Here is a 23,948-nt window from a genome sequence, read left to right as displayed (position 1 = left end):
AAGGTAAAATAAATAAATTTGGAGTTTAAGAAAAAACAGCATTTAATTAAAATATTTATTTACCAGAGTATAGAGAATTGGTTTTTAAAGGTTAAAGAGCTAATAAAATAATTAATATGAAATTTTATAATTATAAATCTGAAATTCTTTACTTCAATGTTTCACTTATGAAAGTTATTCCTTTATACATTATCAAATGTCAAAAATTTGAAGTACACACAAACTCAAAGCGTATGAATAACGTATTTTTTTAATCAATTTACAGATGGAATTGATCAATAGCAAATTTCCCATCATTATTGCAATCACTCCTATCATTAATAGTTATCCTATGTTACTAAAATTTTGATTATTACTAATATATTTAATTAATAATTAACATATTAAATAATCTACATAATTTAAAAGCAATGGAAATTTTATCATTCAAATGTATAATAATAATTCAGTATACTAATAGAAAATTAAAATGTTCGTCCGATTGTAAAAAAATGGGAAATATAGAATAATAAATTTTCTTAAGCAGACAAAGATTTTACCAACTTTGTTTGAAAAAAAAATTTTTGATATAGCTGTAGTTTATTTTTTTCTTCCTTTGCTACATTAAAAACATAGATTTACTGACTGTGATTTATACTTTTTCAAAGTGAAAAATAAAAAAAACAAAAATTTTAATTTCCTTGTATGTATGTCTCTATTATAGTCCTGAAATTATTGCACATCATTTCAGAAAAAATATCGCTTGCTTTTCAGCTATAGCTTGCATTGCTATAGAAAAATCGCTTGCTTTTTTATAACTTTCAAAATTTCGCTTAAACTGTTGTATTGAAGCGATCTCAGAAATATTTATAACAAGATTCGCTTACGAACGATTTCTGTATTTAAAACAAAAAATTAAAGAGGCGTATCGTTTAATAATTTATATAAAATAGTGATATTTTTCAAATTTTACAATTGCATTTTCCACTAAAAATATTTTAAAATAACTTATGAAATCAAAAGGCTCAAGCTCAAAGCTCACCTTAGCCGAAATAAAACAAGATAAAAATTACAAAAATATACAACGAATTTATAGTTAAAAGTCAAATTCTCTGTATGCACAATTGTGCTGCTAACTTGAAAAGAATTTAATTTAAAATTAATGTAATAATATAAATATTCTTGAAAACTAAAACAACGTTTTGCCGTACAATAAATGTCGTACTAATACGGTACAGATTGCCATACAATACGTACTTATACAACTAAGCGAGGAATAACCAGCCATTTTTTTTAAATATACTATAATTTAAAATATTTGGAAAAAAAATAGTTACATAATTTTAAATATTACTAAGTTTGTTTTTTTTTTTTTAAATTATTAGAAAAAAAATTTAATTCATAAATTCTGAAGAATTAAAGGTGATTTAAAAACAAATATGAAGAGAGATTTCATATGCATTTACTTAGAAAATGGTTGATTTGTTCGAAAATCAGAAAATTCAGTTCACACTAGCTATGAGATGGCTTCAGCAAAGAATCTATATTCTTTGGCTTCAACCCCGGCCCACTGCGGGCTCGTTTAGTGTAAAAAAAATTTCGGGCTCAGACCAATGAGAAAATTTTCATAAACTTTCTTCCTACTCTTATACAAACGCTAGGTACAATTATTAAATTATTAGTAATTAAAAATCATTAGTAAAAAATTATTAGTAATTAAAAATCATTAGTAATTAAAAATCATTAGTAAAAAATTATTAGTAATTAAGAATCATTAGTAAAAAATTATTAGTAATTAAAAATCATTAGTAAAAAATTATTAGTAATTAAAAATGCGAAATTTATTAATTGCGTGATAAAAAGGTTTAATTGACTAATTTTCTTGTTTATAGGCATCGAAGGCCTAAAAGCGAGACCGCAAAATTTGGCCGTTATCAGACATACATCTCGAGTAGTCTTAGGCTCTAAGTCAGGGATGGCGAACCAATGGCAAGCGTGCCATTTACGGCACGCGACACAATATTTTGGGCACGCCACTGATCACAATTGCTATTGCACCATGAATTGTTATTACACAAATGTTATTACACTATGAAGCATATGTAACAATTAAATTAAAATTCACAAAAAACAAGAAATAAAAAACAATTGTTAATAAAAAAATTAATTAGTGCTAAGAAAACAATAACCATAAAAAACAAGTTAACAATAAATAACTAGCAAAACATCAACAGTCCTGCTTAAACTAATATTTTACAACCTAATATAAGCTATTTGTCATTTAATCTGTAATAACAGAAGTCCCACTGATATTACTTTAAGTTGAATTACGCTTAAAACTGAAACATTGCAAAATTTATTTTCTTTTCAATGTAAATAAAGAGCTTTGAGTTGATAGTATTTAGTATTATTTTCCCAATAATCATGAAGTCAAAATTATTTGACGGCACGTCTGTGATTTCATTAAACAATTTTATAAAAAAATTGGCACATTGGTATATAAAGGTTCGCCACCCCTGCTCTAAGAAATACTATGAAACTCGGACTCGGATTAAAATTCATCGGGCTCGGACCTCCAAAAACGAGCCCCAACTTATCTCTACTTAACACGATATTTTAACACAAAAATTTAATTCTTAACGCATCGTTAATTTTATCCAAACTCATATGCATAAACATCATCACGAAAAGAAAGAAGAAAAAAATTAATTCATTCGCTACATAAAAAATTACGTGACTTTCAGATAAATATTGCGTATGCCTTTACTCGTTCAAATGCATAAAACGGAAATTATTGCATTTGTTTCTAAACAACGGGCTATTATTTAACATTAATGAAGTAGTTCTTGTTTTAACGGTTACATTTGTAGATGATATTTTACCATGGTATGTTGCTGCTTGATTTCACGGTCGTAATATAATCATTTTGAAAATATTTCCGTTCTTTTTTTGTCTATTTTTTTTACCGTCGCCCATTGTGACAAAAGCTATAATGATAGCAAGGTCACTTTGGTGTGAAAATGTTTGGAACACCAACTGGAAGAAAAAGAGCCCCAAGGCTGCAGAAATTCTTATGTACATATAATTTTACCTTTGACTGTTTTTGACGACTAGTGGATTGCATGAGCTACAAGGGACAAATATCGTTAGGTAAGTCAGAAAAATCATCTTTGCTTGTAAATCTGTTAACAACTAAAATTAAAGTATAAAATACTCCGCATTCATATTTTAAATAAGAAATACGTTAAGAAATAATTTATTATGAGTATAAATAACTTTTGTAGAATAATTTGCTATCCAGTAAATGTGTAATAATTATTCTAAATATTCCAAAACAAATGGTTGAAATAGGAAAATAGAAAAAAATGATTTTAAAACGAACCTCTATCAATTAGTTTGCCTTAAAAATGGTATTCTTTTCTTCACTTTAAACTATTGATTTAAATTCAATTGATGCATATAAAAAGTCTTCTTTGCTAACAATTTATTCCATTTATGTGGAATAAATTGTCATATAATTATTCATATAATTCGTAAATTGTTCAAAAATTTAAGAATTGTTTTTGATTTATTCCATATTTTTTTCGACTGATTTGTATTTCTGTTCAAAATGTGGGGTAGCCGCAATCTGAGAAATCTGGTTCCAATAGTTTTGGTCAGGAAGCGGTCGAAAGTTTGAACTTAATTTTGGACTTAACTTTTTCGCCATATCTAACTTTTGAAGTGAATCGAAAATTGTTGTTTACCCAAAGATACAGAATTATTGAAAACAATAATTATTGTTTTTTTTAATAATAGTCAAAAGTATTTTGAATTATAGAGTCGAAACATTTTTAAATCATTTTAATAGGCCATTTAAAAGAACATCATTTAAACGAGATAGGTCAAATTTCAGAGAAATCTAATTTTAAAAAAGCGATTTTTTTTTTCAATTCGAAAAGACTACTCGTCCGATTTCATTCAAATTTTGTATTTTGCCTTAGAAAACTATATTTTGTGAAATAATGAAAAAAATCGTTTACTTTAGAATTCAAAATATTTTTTTACTAATCTTTAAAAAAAATTAAAATGAAAATAATAAATAATTACAGAAAATAATTTTCTGCATTAAATAATCTTTTCAATTCGCTCAAAAAGTTCGTTAAGTTATGGCGAAAAATTAAAGTCCAAATGTAAGTTCAAACTTTCGATCGCTTTCCTGGCCAAACTATTGGAACTAAATTTCCCACATTGCGGAAAATATGGTCTTAATAACAAGGCCGTTATGTTTTGATGGTCAGTGATCCAAATCCGTCGAAAAAACGTATGCTTTTGTAGAAAAATTATGCTTTTTATGTCTGATTCTGTGATTTAAAGATTTAGTCCTCGTGCATGAAGGTCTGTTCATTAGATTAGAAGTTATTCGGAGTGTTTCGTTACTTTATTTTACTTTATTTAATTCCGTGAACTGTATGGCTTAGGTGTGTCTCACTTAAATAAAGTTTTATTGATTTTGTGTTGCAAATAGACACAAAAAACACAATGTGTACAAAACATGCATGTTACGAAAGTATATGTACACATACAATAACATATTTACAAGGAGTAAATTTTTTTCCCCACCTGGACAGGAAAAAAAATAATATTACGAAAGACAAGAAAATATGCAGCCGCTTCTGTTAATTGTCAATATATCCGTCACGTTAATATATGAAGGAAATAAAAATTGTTGGTTATTAATTCCTCATCTTCGATGGACTAGCATTTTAATCAGGGTTTGCCAAGTGGGCCCACTTTGAAGAAACCCGCCCGTGTTTTATTGGGTGGGCCCACCTTGAAAAAACCCACTTGGAACAATAAGTGGGTTTTTTCAAAAAAAAATGTTTTTTTTACTAAAACTCATTGTTTTGCATTTACTTTTATATAATTTATTGTGAAGCAAAAATTTGTCAAATAAAATTGTATGATTTATATGATTAAGTTTTTAACATTAGTAAAGTAAAAGAAACTCGAATCTTCATATAATTTTATAGTAGGTATTATTGAAAACTTCAAGCGGGGTTTTTCAAAAAGTAATATTTTAATGATATTAAATCAAATAAAAATTTAAATAATATAGTCTGAAAAGATCAATTTTTCAAATATAGTTGCTTTATATATTAATAAACAGGTTATTATTATTAATTCATATGTTTAAAAAAATTGAAAAGAAACAATTTTTTTCTTTTTTTACCAAGTGATACATTAACAAATTTAAACAGTTTTATTTTCTGGCTTTAAAAAAAAAAAGCTTAAGCTTCTTATAAGAGAACTTTTTAAAATTATTTATCTAAAAATGAAATCATTTTCCTAGGGTTAATTATTTGAAAAAAAATGAGACAAGTAACTGATACTCTTTATAATTATACGTAGTTTTAATTTCACTTTCTATTAATCTCTTTATAAAAACATGTAAGACCATTAAATATTTATTTCAGTTTTTCTTTAACTCAAGTCAGATGAAATTTTAGTTTTTACTGATTATAAATATTTACAGATTATAATTTTATAATAGGTAATATCCATATGTTTAATAAACATAGTAGTAAATAAATGTGTGTGAAAACAAAAATATTAATAAACTTGTTCCTTTTATATTACTGCATTTATATTTTATAATTCTTGAGTTAAAAAATTATGAAACGTAACGTACTTAACAATAAAGAAGATTCAAATATGTATTAGTGATAATGCGTTATTTAAACTTAATATAAAATACATATAACCAGGGTTCCCCTAGTGGGCCCACTTTGAAAAACCCCACTTGGTGGTTTTTTTCACAAATTGTTTTTTTTTTTTTTAATTTGGTTCAAAAAGAAGTATCTCCTAATCATTGGACACATCGTTGAAGTTAACAAATATTTTAGAAATGTGCATCAAGCACATGGATGGGCAAATGAAAAAAACTGCTAGATGATACTAGGCCAAATGATACTAGGTGGAATTCATATTGTGAGCGCGTAAAACCGTTTGCCAATAATTACCATAAACATGAAGAGATTGTTCTTGAACATCAAAATGAATCTAATAATAATATGTCAAAAATATTAAATAATGTTGGGCTTTACCAATAAACTATCAATTGGGAAAAACAGATATCAATTGTTTCCGAAGCTTTAGAAAAGCTTCAGTCAGAAAACATTTCAATTTCAGAACCTGTTGAAATATGAATTAACTTACTATCGTGTGATGAATTAGAACCCCATAAACATTTTGTAAAAAGATTCAATCAGGCTGTTCAGCCACCTCATTTATTAGCATATGCATTCTGGATCCCGAAACAAGGGAACAATTTTTGAATGATGAACAAGACCAATTAGCAGAAAACTGTCTTTCTAAGCATCATCCAGAATTTCTGCCATGCGTTATGGCACTCAAAATTTCAGATCCTGAATACTTTCCAAAATCAATGATGCTTGAGACTGTTATTTAACAGTTTTCATCAAAAAATAGTGGAAAATTATGGCAAAAAAAAAATAAGTAAATAAATAAATAAAATTCCTAGCTTCTACAAAATTTCCGTCAATTCTTTTTCTTTGAACTCAGCACCAGCATCCTCTGTCTGTATCGAAAGACACTTTTCAACTTTCGGTTTGGTGCAGAGTAAAATAGATTAGGTAGGAATAGATAAAGTTACAAAGCTCGTAAAAGTGTCTCACCATCTAAGAGAGAAATGTAGACACTGAATCTGTTGTATGATAATAATAATAAAGGAAAAAATGGACCTTTTTTTTAAGTTAACTTTTAACATCTGCTGACAATTTTTAACTATTTCGAGAAAGTTTATCACAATTAAAAAAACAGTTAAAAATTAAAATATTACTTTTAAGATTTCTTAAATATTATTTTTAAGATTTCATTTTAATACAATTTATTTTGTTTCTTTTAATCATGTTTAAAAATATTGAAAGCAAACAAAAAAAAATTTCTATTAAGTGATGCATTAAACAACAATAAAAAAATTTAAAGTTTTACTTTCTGATTTTAAAAAAATAAACTGTAACTTTTTATATATGCTTTTTTATAATTTTAAGATTAATTTGTTTTTTGAAACTATAAAGTTAAAATGTATCTAAAATTGCATATATTTATCGAAATATTTGAAAAAAGAGACATGTAACTGATACTCTTTATAGTTAAACGTAATTTTAATTTCACTTTCTATTAATCGTATTATAAAAACATGGAAGACCATTAAATATTTATTCCAGTTTAATTTTATTACAGGTAAAAGTCAGATGAAATTTTAGTGTTTACTTATACAACACTATTTAATAAATAAAAATATTTTCACAGTAAAATTTATGAGCACTAAATGAAAAAACCCAATTTTCCCCAGGTTTTTTCAAATGAAATCCAATTTTCCCCGGGTTTTTTCAATAAAACCCAGGCGGGTTGGGTTTTTTCAAAAATCCCCGGGTTTTTTCAAACCCTGATTTTAATTGCCCCACATTTTTAATGATTCTTAATCAATTGTGCCAAAGACTATAGACTGAAACTAATCGCTATTATCATATAAATCTCTACTGAGTCTACTGACTATCATATAAAGCTTCGAGTTTTCTTGTGGAATAATCGAAGCACTTTATTAACATCGCACTAGAGCTGCATAATGGGCTATTGGCGACAGTTTAAGAGACATCCCTAAAGATGATTCAAAGACAGGCCTTTACAATTTCGATCATTTGCTGAGCTGATGACGCGGAAGTCGAGCACTAGTAGTTTAACGATGACCGATACCGATTACGTTAAGTTTACCACCATAGCCAAAGCCTTTCTGTTACCTTCCACTAAGTCAAGTTGGCTTTAAAAGAGTTAGAGGGACACACCTTATCAGGAAATTTAATCCTTGATTTATTTATTTTGTTTATAATGTAATATCTATTTTTAGGGAGTCTTTAAACGATAGTATCTACTTGGTTAAGCTTTCGTAGATAGTATGTCATTGTCTTTAATTCTGCTCGTTGTTTTCTTGAAATACATCTTAGCAGGTAAGCTTGATCTTTAATCTTTAAACTGATTTGATGAAAATGTTTTCTTAAAACTCCTAAAAGTAACTGCATTGCTAAGATTTTTAAAATAATAGATGTAATAGCTGTTATTTACATTCGTGACTTATGTTGAAGAAAATTCAAGGATGAATATATAGGCGATGTAACAAAATAGTCGATTCTTTTTAATTCGAACATGGATAATTCGTAGTGCTGGGTAACTTGAACTATTGATCTTATTGATACGACTAATTCGAACGTTTGCCAAATTTTTTGGTTAATTCGAAATTCAATGCACCAAAAGAAAAAAAGAAAGAAAGAAAAAACTTTTCTATCTTTCATAAATATGAGAAGTCTTTTTTCACCACTTTATTAGAAGCTACATAAGAAGAATTTATAATCTTATACATAACATTCATTATCGATTTTGCGCGTTCATCATATCCTCTCTTCTTTTTTAACAGCTCATTATACGCCTTCATTAGTGCTTACATTGAAATTTTCTAAATTCGAACTTTTTTCTCTTCCCCTTTGAGTTTGAAATAAAAAGCGTGATGTAATAGTAATCAGTAACGCATGCTTTATTAAGTAACTAGTTCTTACAATTACTTACGACTAGCAGCATTTTAAATAACTCTATCCTCTTCGCACCAGCCGGCACATAGGGCCTCAAGTCTCTTTATCAAGGTACACTTGTCCTGAGCCAGTCTTCTTGCCTCTTCCCACTTATTTAGTTTTACTTTGCTCTTTGCAAAGATCTTGGTGCACATATATTTTCCAATCAAATCCCAGTCTTCCTCTATTACATTTTCCAACAGGTGCTGAAGTAAGTGCGATATTAGCAGGGCTATCCTGCTTTAAACGAAAAGTATGTCCATGTCATCTCCATCTTCTCTTTCAATTCAATTTCCTCATGAATGGATGATAGTTTTGTCTCATTGATCTTTATCTTGAATAATATTAATTTGAAATTGGGTTAGACTGTGGTGCTCTGCTACCGACAATGTCAACCGTTATCTATCTAAAGGTACGTCCAGATAGAAATTGAGTTTAGTAAACATCTATTATATATAATTCTCTTACGTGGCTCCCAAATTTTGGCTGTATTTCTTTTCCGCCGGTGGCAACGTTTGCTTTGTTTTGAAAACACCAAAGCATTCTGCCTTTTAATGATGTGTTTCTGATCTAATATATATAATTCTCTTACGTGGCTCCCAAATTTTGGCTGAAGTACTTGGTACAACTAAATAAAATTCTTTTCACAACAGTTAAATATTTACTTTATTTTCTTCATTCATAGAGAAAACAGTCGGCAAAGGATTCTGTTATGTTAAAAAACATTTTGCTAAAAAAATAACGAATTCTAAAAGAAATAAAAATAAACAACTTAAAAAATAAAAATGCTGTTGCCAGCCATAGAATTTTGTGAAAGTTAACTTAGTAACATAAATCAAAATGACATAGAAGCGCAACTAGATCAAAATTATAATACCTGAGTGCTTGACGTAACAAATCCTTCAATTCAAAAAGTGTTGTATCGCCAAATGCCCAAATTAACAATTGTGTTCATAAAGAAATGCTATAAAAAGTTTTAAATAGAAAACCTACTTCTACAACTGCTTCTTGAAGAACTTGGCTCATTGATCAAAAATATTGTTTTAATTTTACAGTACTAACTTTACTTTTACTTTTATTATTGCTATGACCCTCTTTCATTATATTTTACAACTTCATGCTAAATTTGAGGACTTTAAGTTGTTTTGTGGTTGAATACTGACATTTAGAAATGTGTACATAAAAAAATAATATTTAGAGATTAAGAGTTGCCTCAGAAAAATTTGAATTGTTGACATTGAATTTAACAATGGAAACAATCGTTTTTGTGAAAAATTGAATTGTATTGTTAACATCAAAACTAAAAATATTGTGTTTGAACTTAACAATACTACCTTAATTTATACTTTAGAATTGCCTCGGAGAAATTTGAATTGTTAGCAATGACTTAAACAAAAAGTTTTATTTTAACTGACAAATACTATATTATAATTTTAACTTTTTCTATGACTATACTCATTTTCTTACTCTTTTCTTTGTTTTTTATACATTTTATTTTTTTGTCATAAAATAAAAAACTTATAGTTGTTCTGCTTCTGAACACTGATGAAAACACAAAATGATGGGCTTCATCAACAATCAAAAATATATACATTTATTTTACAAATTCCATATTATTAAGGTGGCGCCCTTCAGAGAATTAAAAATACAAAATTATCTTCATCAAAGCCAATGCTTTACATCCGGCGCTCAGTGGCAGACTACTATTTCATATTGTTTTACAACACATGGCTTTAGCCCTCTGGTGGGAAAGACTTTAAAACAAAACTTAACAACAGTTTCTTTTCTCAACAACTGAAATTTGGAATAGTGTGATTAAGAAAAATATGTGAACTGTTTGCAATTTCAAATTGATATTGAGATGTACAGGTTTAGAATTTTCTACAGTGAAAAGTTTTCGAACTTCAGTAAGTATACAAAAACTAGACGTTAAGAACGTATCCAATGAGCGAGCAAAGCGAGCATTGGATTGCGAAGCAATCCGAAATGAACTGTGAAAGCAGTTCCGGGGGTTGGTGAGCGCCAGCGAGCAGGGGGCGAAGCCTCCTAGTGTTTTATAATACTAGTGAATTAGAATTGAATAATTGTAGTAGTAGCAGCGCTACAATGCCAATTTTTTTTTTTAAATTCTTAATCACATGGATATCTATACGAGATAAATAATGATACTTTTAGGAGGAGAATAATCATAATACTCAATCTAAAAACGCTAAGATATTTTTTGGAACATTTTATTCATTTAATGCATTATTATTATTATTATTATTATTATTATTTAATTTGGAGTGCACAAAAACTTTTTTACTCACAACTGTAAATTCGGTTAATTCAAAAACGATTTCTTTGAAATAGAATTAATAATTATTTATTATTTTATTTAATGATAATCAAAATTGTTTTACTTTTGATTTATACAAAATTTGCATTCTATTAACATGAGTATTTTTAACAAAAAAATTACTATTTTTTATTAAATTGATGTAATATCAGAAAAATAAAAAATATTAAAACTGAAATTAGTTTTTTTTTATTAGAAGTGATAGATTTTAAAAAATTTTGATTTAACTGGGACTACTAACCCTTAATAGAGCTGATTTTTTCTGTAATATGTAATGTTTAAATATTTTTGAGATGTAGATTCGTTAATGAAGAGAAACAACCGTTTATTTAATAGTTTAAAAATTTCAGTTTTTGAAGGGGAAAAAAAGTTGTCACTGTTAAAAATATTTCAACTGGCGTCTGACCTGCAACCAAATTTCACAATATTGCCCTAAAATAGATGCACAAACTATAGGTGGGAAGGAAGCTTCCCATAGTATCAACATTAAAAAATTAATGAAATTGGTGAGAAGTTTATTTCCCATGGTCTTATAAACAGTTAAATGAATAATGATTGGACCCATATTATTATCCATCTAAATGTTTTGTTATAGAAATAAAGCATACTGCAGGGGGTAATGATTATTGCATCATTGATGGCCGTCCATTCAGAAGCGGTGAACGCATTCCTCGAAACCACGTGTGTCACATATGCTTGTGCCATTTGGGAAAAGCTGAATGCTCTTGGATGAACTGTCCTCCTCCACCGGAAGGGTGCACAGAATTTTCAGTTTCCAACTACTGTAATCCTACACTATATATATGCTGTGAGTATTATTCAAAACACTTATAATCGAATGGGCGACAAAAAAATCCCAACACCAAGAAGGAGCTGTGCTAGATAAACTAAATTTGGTAGGCTAGTAGCACCACTGTGAACATGCAAATCAGGGTGGTTTTAAATGCGTGTTCTACAGTTCGTAAGCGTTATTTGTCGTTAAATTTTGACATAGTGAGTTGCTGTTAGTGAAGAATGCGTTTAAGAAAACGGAGAAGCCAATATCAACACCTCACTAACTTTGAACGCGATCGTGTAATAGGGCTGCGAGAACGTGGATTTTTTCCCCCGTGATATTGCAGAAAGACTGGAAATAAATGTATCCAATGTGCATGATTGTTGGCACCAGTGGTCAAGAGAAAGTACTGCTTCAAGAAGACCGGTTTCTGCAACACTACTCAGAGGGAAGATACGGCACATAATTGTGGTTCGCCGTACTGCGTTTGCTTTAGAAATTCTAGCTGCAATTAGACCTGCAGCGACACTAAGAAGTGTTACAAATCGGCTACTTCAAATACAGCTTCGATCTAAGCTCCCTGTAGCTGGCATTCCACTTTAAATCACTGCCGTTTAAGACGTGAATGATGTCGAATTATAACTCACTGAAGAAAGTTGGATCTGCCTTGGCGCCAGTGATAGCCGTATATTGGTTGGAAGAAGACCAGGAGAGCATCTACTACCGACCTGATTCTGACCTAGACACGCTGGACCTACAACTGGAGTTATGGTCTGGGAAGCAATTTCCTATGACAGCAGAAGCGCTCTCGTTGTTATTCCACTCATCTTGACTGCAAATTTACTTGGTGATTCAACCCGTTTCTTGTCATTCATGAGCAGCATTCAAGAGAATATTTTCCAACAGGATAACGCTCGCCCTCACACCGCTGTTGTAACCCAACATGCTCTACAAAATATCGACATGTTGTCTTGACCTGCTAGATCACCAGATCTTTCACTTATCGAGCACGTATGGAACAATATTGAACGACAACTAGGTCATCCACAACGAGCATTAGCTATCCTCGCATTGACTGATCAAGTGCAACAAGCATGGCACTCCATTCCACAACATGACACACGGCATCTGTATTACACAATTCATGCCCGTTTGTATGATTGCATTCAAAATTCTGGTGATTACACCGGGCTGGTGGTTATTAATGTACCAGTATTTCACATTTGACATCGTCTTTCTCTTAATTACAATAACCTGTGATCTTGAAACTTTAATCAATTAAATATGTTACCAGAAATTTCATTATTCAACAATAATTTTTTCTTGGTGTTGGGATATTTTTCCATCAGTGTATATACTTGTTTTAAGTGGTAAAAAAATTAAGTGGCGTCGGATTTTTTAACAAAAATATGTATCTCTACCCTAAATAGAAAGCCGGGATAACCTGAAAGATAGGACGTTTGGGCCAAGTTGTAAAGGTCTATCCCCACCTACTCCCCGTGTAGTAAATGGCGACTGGTGCACGTTAAATCTGTCGGGTCACAAATTCTCCATGTTGCCATATAAACGGGCTGTGGCGCATGTGTGTGATAACCTGTATTTAGTTATCAAGTTCAAATTTAAACTTTATAATAAAGTTTTTTTTCTGTATTTGGATTTGGCTTTTACTTAAAGGCTGTAATGACTTTCATACTTTTACGGCAAGAGTTAATAATTAATTCGACATTCTACTGATTTCATGCGGCAAAAGTTAATAATTAAATATAAACGGAAGAAGTTGTCAGCGAGTTGTTATTTGAATTCCTTCATATTCATGATCGACAAATTGTACCGATATTTCTACGCACATGGGGTACGATATGGCACGTTCGCGTATGAATGATCTGCGCAGTGCAGTTACAACAAAACAACCTCATTTTTTTACAGAGTTTGCCTATATCATACGTACATGAATGCGTTAGATGCTACGCTAAATCTCTCTAATAATCATATTATACCTATATTTTCAAATTTAAGTCATTGTAAAATTCTCTACGTGCAATCGCAGGGTCGGTCTGGCTCTTATTAAGGCCTTACCATAAACCAGTAGTTATTTTTCTTCAAAACAGGTAAAAACTTTTACTTGCCATTAACTGAAATAACAGAGCAGGCACAATTTGAGGAATACATCACGGCTTTGAGGGGCCAACTCAGAACATTACGTTCTTAAACGTGCGATATGACACGTGAAATGCTAATGCTAAGCCTCTTTAGCTTATCGTAGTTTCTGTAAATTGTCTACCAAGCTTCGTTCCCATCAGGGGTAAAATAAATAAATGCAGCTCTATCTTCCTCGTAGGACTATTATTTAAGCTGTAACTTATTCGAATTTTGGTAGGCCAACACCATGGATGTTGAAGGATGGTACTATATGATGATACTATAGTCTCCATGGCCAACACAGTCAAGTCTAAGATGCGTCATGTCACATTCTTCGCTCTTGGACTTGTATAAAGATTGCGTTGAGTAGACAAACGTTGTCATTTGAATGTTAATGATCAATTGGTGCATCCGTTAGTAAAAAGTTGCAGTTTTGTAATTGCTCACGTTTTTTTTATTATTATTAATTTAAACCATTACAAACTTTTCGTCAGAACAAGTATTAAATATAGGATTTAAAAATAAAAACTTATTAAAAAATTAATTACCAGAAAAATGGTTCTGTAGCCGAATACCTCATAAAGTCACGCTTAGGACTGGGCTATAAATCGATATATCGCGACATATCGATTTAACGCCTATATCGGCAAACCGATACAGCAACTTTCATTCCAAGCGATGCATCAGAAATCTGATTTAAGCCGTCGGGTGAAGAAGACGATATAACGATATAGCGATACACGCAAGGACTTTCTCTTACGTTCCGATGCCAACTCGCGCTGTGGAAGACGATATTGTTTCGTTATGTTGAGACGGCCTTGACTGATGAGCGGTAGAATCAGAATCACTTTTGAGACCTTATATCGTTATATCACATGTTCGTTTTCGCACCTTCGCGATTTGAAATCGTTTCTTGTAGATTATTTTCAATGGGATTAACTTCGTGATCGCCGTCGTAACCTTGTTCTGAACGCAATCTATTATTGAAAAGAATTTATAAAGAAAAGTTTCTTCATTAATTAGGTAAGTTTTTTATTTATTTTCGGACAAAACTTTTTTTATATTTTTAAATGTGAAAATTATCGGAAATCTAATTTAAGGCACCCATAAGGAATTAAATTACAAAGTAAATAAATTTGTTAGGTTATTTTTTTACTTTCTTTTAATTTATTAAAAACCTTTCGGATAAAACTTCTAATAATTTAATGGGCTTCTATTACTGATTTTAAATTTATAAGTCTTGAGTTGTTTTTATTTTTAGAAATAAAGTTAAAACAAAACTTATTTTTTGGACATAAGTCAATAAACTTTATTTGTTCAAAAGAATTTGAAAAGCTTGCGAAATTTATTCATTTCTTTTTTTTTTTTTTTTATCAATTACTACTTCGTTTTATTAGAGAGTAAAATCATTATTTTTTTTAAATTTTCGTTTTATATTATTAGTTAATTAGCTAAATATATTACCGAATATCACAATTCTTTTGTTTTTATTTTTAAAAATTTAATTAAGAAACTTTGCCTTACTTTGTTTTTCGTTCGTTCATTATTTAATTTAATTTAATTATTTATATGAAATAATAATAAAAATAGTGTTTAAGAAGCATTTTTTTTCTAAAATTTATTTAGCTCTTTGTTTTAAGCATACAAATAATTTTTTAACGAACTTATTTTTTAAATTTTGTTCCTATGCTGTTAGGTAAATATATTGATAAATTTCACTTTTATTTATTTTTTTATTTTTAAACTAAGAAATCTTTTTTTATTTGCGTGATCATTTTTAGAAAATATAACAAAACTTGTGTTTACTTCTTCATTAAGAATTTGAACATTACGATCGAACTTAATAATTCTGTAATTATTTACGCATAATAGTACAAGCAAATATTGATTTGTTAAAAAATGTTTCTTTTTTTAAAAAAAAAATATTTTTAACACTTTGTTTTAAGTGTATAATGAATTTCTTAACAAACTTTTTTTTTAATTTTTTAAATTTTCTTTCAATAATTTCAGCTAGATATCTTTATAAAATTCCCTTTTTATTTTTAAACTGAGAAACCTTTCAGAGAACGAAAATTTTAAGAAATTATTACAATTCTTATGTTTACTTTTTAGTTCAAAATTCGAACATTTTTAATTTTAAACTTCGGCTTTTAGTCAATCTAACTTTTATTTTAATTAAAATATCTTTTGAAATTTTAAAATCAGATTTTGTTTAATAACAATATTTTTTTTCATTAAGGCTGTTTTAGGGGTTAACTTAAATTAAGACTGCTTATACCTTATAAACGATAAAGAAGTGCAAATATTTCATTCTGTATCTACACACATTTTTTCAATAAATATTTTAAGTAGGATTTGTACATCTTAGTCAATTTATTTAATATCTTTCTTTAGCAAAACATATATATTTTCAAATTTATAAATTGATTTAAATCAATATGCGTATGAAGTCTTGATAGAAATCTGACTTTCTGTGCCTTAAAGTAAATGAAATTCAAAAATACTATATCGCGATACATCGCTATATCGCGATTCAAAACTGACGATATATCACGATATATAATTTCTAATATCGCCCAGTCTTAGTCACGCTACATTTACGTTATTATACTTTTCGATGTCTGTTTATAATTATAATTATTTTACAGCAATACCTGAACATCTGAAGCATACAAGGGAACGAAGAAGCGCTGAAAATTTTTCTTCACATCCTGACAAGCTTTTAAAGCAATCGAATAAAAGAAAAAGGTCTCTAGGTGAGAATTTTTTTTTAAATTCTGAATCAGAATGATTTTTTATTTATTTATATATATACATACATATATTTTTTTTTGAGGAGAGACTGCATAATTCCAAAGAGACTTCCACAATGCTGGTATTCTCTGGCCTAGTAAAGAGTAATTTTTTCAGCACAAACTGATAAAAACTATCTATATTATAATAATTATCTATAACTGGTTAAGCAATTTTAGTTTCGTTGCAGCCACAAAAACTTTTAAATCTTCATTTTTTTTCCTTCTCTATATTATTACTGCGGTCGAAAAATACAGCTTCTTAGACAATATTTTTTTGAAATTGTAATTATATTTGTTTTCTTAGAATAAACATACCATAGCGGTCAGAATTTTGGACTTCTTAATATTAATTTCAATTTTTGCGGATTTCACCGGATTTCTGAATAAGCGAATTTAATATTTTTTGCATATAATTCCAAAAAAGACAAATTTTATAAACTTACAAGATATACAATTATCCACAGATAAATCCAAGTAGAGAAATTTTTTTAATTTAGAATGGACAAATAACTAGAAAATGTAAAAAGTTATGAAACTTTTTTTAAAAAATCGCCAATTCGGCGATATTTTTCTACCTAAATCAAAATTATGAAAACTAAAGCATTATTCCCATTTTTTGCAAATTTTCATGAGCCTCGATAATGCATTATTGGAGTAAGTTTTTAAATATAAAAAAAAATTGGACTGCAAACGCTTTTCATTTTCACAAAACTATGATAGCTTTTCTCCATATTGACGTTTTGCTCCATGTTCAGAATAAACATAAAGAGCACTGGCTAAACATAGGCTAAACTTAGCCTAACAGTCATAAGTAACTGTTTAAAACTCACGTTAAACACAATTTAATTGTGTTAAAAAAAACACAATTTAAAAAATAGCATATTATTCGCAAAAAGTTTCATTTTCTGAGACTACAAAGCCTTCGAAACCTCCTCCAGTTATTTGAGCATTTTAGCCAGTCGTAGAGAACCTGAATTGGAAGAGGACTTGAACGCGGTCAAATTTTGTCCATAGATGTTGGAGTACTCTACACTGAAAACTGGCAATTCTCGCTTCCAAGACGCTACTCGAACAAGCTTTTTTTATCGTGTTAAAATGGATCAAAATTCAAATTATGTTTGACATAAAATAAGTGCTAGAAAGGTGATACTATTTTTCTATTATGAAGTCTTATTTTTAATATCTATCTTATTCTAAGGGCGATGCATAGAATTAAACATAAAACTTAAAATTATTACTTAAACAATAAAAAATAATAATTACTTAAACATTAAAACTTCAACATTCCAAATTTTCATTTATAATGAATGTTTATTGTCTACTGATTAAAACAACCATCATAGAGAGTTTTCTGACCTACTTATTTGGAAGGAAAAAAAAATCTGGGAATTCAAATCATATAAGAGAGATTAAAAATTATATGCTTCATTATTCTTTATGTTGACGTTTTCAAAAAAGATTTAAGTATTTTTAATGGAGCACAAAAGGGGAAAAAATTAAGAGTAATAAAAATGTATAGTGATTTAGTGATTGTATGATATTCGTATTCTTTTTAACAATGTACCACTTTTTTGAAAACTAGGGGGCGGTTTCAGAAAGAAATCATCATCAGGTTTAAAAAAATTTACATTCTAATAAGACAAATATCAAACTTTAATCCTATATTTTACCATCAGAAACTTCGCCCTTGCCGATGTACTAACTGTGGAAGGTTTTCGTGGTTTTTCTTTCCATGTAACGCAAATGCAGGTTAGTTCCATCAAATTCTCAACGAAGGCTACTTTGCCCTAATGCTTGATCCAAGACTTCCCTTGTTTTCTGGATTGGGTTCAAAACTACAAGGATACGGAGTTGAACATTGGTAGTCATAAACTCAGAATTAGGGCCGTTGTTATAAACCGGATATAAAAAACAAAAACTTCAAGAGCCGCGGTGGCTCAGGGGATAGAGCGTTTGCCTCTGAGGTGACCCACGTTTGAATCCCAGCATCTGGTGGTTGATACGAACTCTGCCCCCGTCTCGCATCGACCACAGGGTTGAAGGAAAAAAGTCAGGCTAACCATAGGTGGGTTCCATCAAAAACGTTTCCACGAAAGCAAACTTCTCCCAATACTTGATCCTGGAGTTCCCCTGTATTCTGGATTGGGTTATTTCGAAATTTCATTTTTTTCAAGAGTTATTGAAATTCAAGTGCTTGATTTTTTTAAAAAAATTTTTGCTTTAAATATTGACTTTTTACGCGTTGTAGAAAAATTTATCTCGTTCGAGATCTTTATTTTTTGAGTTTGCGCTTGTATTGATGTCAAAGGTAATAGAAGATATGAGTAGATATATTAATAAAAAAAAGTGAGTTATTAGATATTTCTATATGTAAATCATAAAATTCAAATCGTCAAAATTTTTCAGATTATAAAATGTTGTATGATACGAGGTTATAGTTATATATAGTTAAAGTTTAAAATTATTTTTCTTTTATAACTTCTTATTAAGTCCCACAATCTGTATTCCTTAAATTAATTTTTTTTTCAAAGTGAGGAGATTATATTTAAGCTATATTTAAACTATATTATAAACTATATTATAACGATTATATTATAACTACGCAATCTTCTATCCCCTTCCTGTAACGCATATGCTGGTTATTCCATCAAAAAGACTTGCACAAAGGCTAGTTTGTACCAATGCTTGATCCAGGCGTTCCTTTGTCTTCTAGGTTGGATTGAAAATTATAGGGCTATGAAGTTGAACTGTAATATTGAAATTAGGTCAACTGTTCAACGCCGATTATAAAATAAAAATAAAATAACGAAAATTCAAAAGTCCTCCACGAAGGTCAGTTTGTCCCAAGATGCTTGATCCAGGAGTTCCCTTGTCTTCTGGGTTGAGTTCGAAATTACACGGCTACGGAATCATTGTTATAAACTCAGAATTGGGTCGGTTGTTCAACGAAGGTTATAAAAAAAAATAAACTTAACGAATGTGTGGAAACTCTTACGTAGGAAATTAAATTACTATTGTTGTATTTAAACATTCCTAATATGAAAAAAAAGCATGCAATTTTACAAAGATTACAGAAAAAATTTCGATTGCTAATAATTGAAGTGCTTAATAACAGCATAAAAAGCATGCAAGACACTTAAAGTAAAATAAAGAAGTATTTAACTTTACACTTCATATATTTGCAAGAAAAATAATGGGTCTTAAAAATAATTTTGATTTTAGGAACTATCATGAGTAATAACAAATGAACTATATAAATTAAAATATATTTAAAAGAAAAAAACGATTTTGTATTTTTTCTTTGGAAAAAAATTCTATGTTCACTCTAATATGCATTCTTATTACACAAAACTGTAATTTAAGTTACTGAAGTTGTTTTGTTATGCGCCCGCATCCTATGTCTAGAGATTTTTTTTTCTTTCTTGGGAACCACATTTGGCGCACTTTTAATGGCACTGTTTTCGCCACATGCCGAAACCTCGTTAATAATCGAAAATCGTATTGCAGTGATATTTTAACAACACAAAACATGCATTTCATAATTTAAGAAAAAAAACTGCAAATCTTTATCAAATGTTATCTTATGGGTCGTTGGCGGGAAAAGGACAGTCGGTATGTGTCCTCCTTAATTGTTAGAATTCTCTTAAAAGACCACTCAATATTTCAGATGAGAAAAAAAAAATTCGCAAATTATCATCGATTTAAATTCCTTAACACGTTCATGCCGGGAAAAGTGAAAATACTGGTACGGGAAAAGAGAAAATACTGGTAGAAGAACTATTTCAATATTAGATAATATTCTTAACAATAACAATTCACTGTAAGGAAATTTATCACGGCAAAGAAGCAATTCAATATGAAAATTGCATCCGTTAAAAACAATTGGTAGTTATGAATTTTTATTATTCCCGAAAAAAAACAAAAAAATTAAATTTATTTGTTACCAGTTTTTACTCCGGTGTGCTGCCAAGATGAGACAATCTAGCGTGACCCACCGGTGGGTCACCCCGGCGTGAACGTGTTAAAGTTTAAAGCAAGAAATTTATAAATAATATTTTTGAAGGTATATCGCACGCTTTTAAGTTCTTTTTTCTTCTTATGTGTGAAATTTAGAAAACTATCCTGACTGTGTAACTTAGTTTCGTCCCCCTCAAAAATTGGACCCATCCGAATCCCATGCCCGAAAGCAACAAGCTTATTACCTACAAATTTCATAAAAACATAGCAATATGTACACACAAGGCTATTTAACGTCGCTTAAGCAGGAATATCAAGAAAAAAAAAATAGAATAATAAACACATTGAACCTTAAAATAATAATAAACATTCAAGGTATTTCGTCGAAACCTTTGCTCATCCCACACTCCCGATCATTATATCACAATTTGTTTCTTGCACAAATACAATCGAAAATCCCACAAAAGGATTATTAATCTATACCAAATTATTAATACTTGGTTTGAATTAAAAACAAACTTAACTTAATACTAAGAGAACATAAACAAAAGTTAAACAGCAAACATTAGGGCACCAAAACGCCTTGAAGTAATATCGCTGAACTTCGATTAAAAAGATTATCTTAAATAATATTTTCGATAGAAATATTGTTCGTGGTAGATTGAAACATTAGTTTTACTATATTCAATAATTATTTTACCTTCATGTTCATTCTACAAAGAGCAAAATATATTAAAGTGTCTAACAATAAAAATAAATTCAGATAGCGAATAAGTCATCTATTGTTTGCAACAATTTCTATATTAACTATTACTATTATTTTATATTTACTATCACTATTATTATTATTCTTATTGCAAAAAAGCAATTAATAAAGATTTTGCTTACCTTTGTTTTCTCAGAATATTAATTTCTTAGAGCAAACGATTTGAACGTTATTTGAAGGGGGAGTTCCCAAATTAACTTTTTCAAAATTTTGATTAACAATAAGTTCCTTTTTGCGATAATGTATCGATAAATTATGCTCTTGGTGATCATCGGGAAAGGGTTGAAACTCGCGATGTCATCCAGCATAGAACTCCAGTTAAAATCTGGGTGCTCTAGCTAGTCGAAAAGTGGTTGGAAGTTTGGCCTGAGGGTAATCATGATATCAATTTCATATGTCGAAAATTCTGCTTGTAGTGGTTAAGGAACAATTGAAACTTACGTTGTTAATTGTGCATAGCTCCATACGAGATTTGAGTGCTGTAGCTAGTCAGATAGTTTGTAACTTTCAAGTACAAGATTCCATTTTCATACACACAAAAGCAGGATCATAAAAACTTAGTAATATTTTGACGAGTGAAACAGTAACGAATAATAATGATAATAGAATATTATTTTAAACTACAGTTCATTTTTTTTAATTCCAGGTGATTGTAATGTTCTTGGAGTACCATACAAAACTGGGGATTTGATGGGAGTAGCGAGCAGTTTTTGCATGGAATGTCGATGTGGGAAACAGAACATGTTTTGCAGTCCAAGGTGTTGCTTTCAATATGCGGATTTCAACGAGAATACAACTCTGAGAGAGCAACAGCAATATTTTCGTCCACAACCTCATCCTCTTCACTATCTCAAATAAATTGCTTGCAAAGCATCAAACTACTACATTTTTTTATGATACAAGTTTTGAAAGATATGAAAAACAACTTTTTTTCTGATAAAAAAGAATGTTCACTTTTATAGAAATTGATTGTAGTTTTCAATATTTTAAATAAATTTCTAGTCATTAGTCATTTTCTTTTGACTTTTTATATCAACCGTTTTGTTATCACCATCCTTAATATAAGGTAAGTGACTTAAATATAGGGTCCCCTAATTATTTTAACTGTTCTTATTTTCATTTCAGATAAAAATTTGGATATTGGTCGTTGTATTCTACTTGCAGAGAATAAGAGGAAAAAACATGAGATCTGAGTTTTGAACATCGGGCAGTTGCAATAATGGACAGGACCCATGTTGATAACTCGCCTCCCAATGATGCTCGCCTCCCAATGACCCTCATTCGAATCTCAGCGATGGCTGGTCTATCCGAATTTCACACCCGGTTCGCACCAATCACAGTGCTGGAATAAAATATCCTCAGTGGTAGACGGATCATGGGTAAGAGTCCCCTTGTCGCCAGAAGAAGCAGTGGGAGATTTTTGTGGTTTTTCTCTCCATGTAACGCAAATGCCGGTTAGTACCATGAAAAAAGTTTTCCACGAAGGCAAACTTCTCCCAATATTTGATCCAGGATTTGCCCTGTCTGGTAGACCGAGTTCAAAATTACAAGGCTACGGAGTTGAACATTGGTAATCTTAAACTCAAAATTGGGTCGGCTGTTTAACGACGGTGATGAAATTAAATAAAATAAGACCTAAAGTCAACTGGAAACTTTATTATAAGTCGTTATAAGATGGACTTGCAAAAATAAATTGTCTGAGTTGAATGAATAAGTTTTATTCGTTCAATCTTCATATACCTTTCTAATCTTAAAAATTAATTGATCTGATTAATCAATGGATGAATAAAATCATAAAATTACCCAACTCAATTTTTAAAAAAAATTCTGATCCTCGGGGAACGTATGTATCTTTTGCTAAACTCGAAGTTGAGTCCATATAGTGAACTATTGCTTGACCATGTCATTATCTCTTTGAGTTATATCAGATCCAATGAATCAGTAAGAGCCCACTAGGGCTGTTACTGAATCACAAGTACAAATCTAAGTCGTCCTAATCTAACCTTAAGCGAGTTGATCAAGAGACTTCATAACTGAATAGGCATCACGTTCATATTACTATTGTTAAGTGTTTCTGAAATTTACGCTACATGACTTTAAGTAGTTCTTGAAGGTTTTTGTATCATACACCAACACCATGAATAGACTACCAACACTACCTGTTTATTTCAGAGCATTATGTGGAAAAACAATTCTGTCCTGATAACATTGAAGGCCCAATCTCCTGCATAAAATACGGAAAACAAATTTCTTAACTCACATTAAAGTTTACTGCATTTTTTTTCTCGATTTGCATGTTAATCGCAATTTTAATCGAAAATAACTTCAAACTGGAGACAGGGCCAAAAACGTTTCAATATAAATTATTCTAATATCAGTTTTAATATAAATTTTTTTAATGCCATAAAAAAAAGGTGCATTCTTTCAGACAGATTCAGAAACGCTACATAAAACATTAAGAAAAAAGTTGGAATTTGGGCCTTTTAATTTGCACGTCTGAAGACAACTTTGAAACTATACAGTTATTTAGCAATTAAGGAGTCTAGATCACAAACAAAGTAAGTCCAGATGCAGA

At 29.9% G+C, this 23,948-nt stretch overlaps 1 protein-coding gene and 1 long non-coding RNA gene across 4 annotated transcripts in view; one reads left to right on the top strand and one right to left on the bottom strand.

Annotated features, from left to right (window-relative positions):
• Window positions 1-22,022, bottom strand: part of LOC110282530 (uncharacterized) — a 52,574-nt gene extending 30,552 nt beyond the window's left edge. For 2 of the 3 annotated variants that reach the window (XR_015433702.1, XR_015433701.1), the window contains exon 1: window positions 21,815-22,022. This is a non-coding gene — a long non-coding RNA (uncharacterized LOC110282530). The other variant, XR_015433704.1, reaches the window with a different exon arrangement.
• Window positions 2,841-22,385, top strand: LOC107450584 (uncharacterized). Its single transcript, XM_087163806.1, has 5 exons — window positions 2,841-3,129; window positions 7,889-7,988; window positions 11,537-11,749; window positions 16,504-16,611; window positions 22,020-22,385. The coding sequence occupies exons 2-5, from the start codon at window positions 7,937-7,939 to the stop codon at window positions 22,229-22,231; spliced, it is 585 nt and encodes a 194-aa protein (XP_087019932.1). The 5' UTR covers window positions 2,841-3,129; window positions 7,889-7,936; the 3' UTR covers window positions 22,232-22,385.
• Window positions 22,386-23,948: the final 1,563 nt, after the last annotated feature.

The sequence above is a fragment of the Parasteatoda tepidariorum genome, chromosome 1 (genome assembly GCF_982258835.1).
Source record: "Parasteatoda tepidariorum strain Cologne lab strain chromosome 1, Ptep-v5.0, whole genome shotgun sequence".
NCBI classification, from domain to species: domain Eukaryota; kingdom Metazoa; phylum Arthropoda; class Arachnida; order Araneae; family Theridiidae; genus Parasteatoda; species Parasteatoda tepidariorum.
Note: the sequence above shows the minus strand (reverse complement) of the source record. Positions and strands in the feature narration are given on the sequence as shown.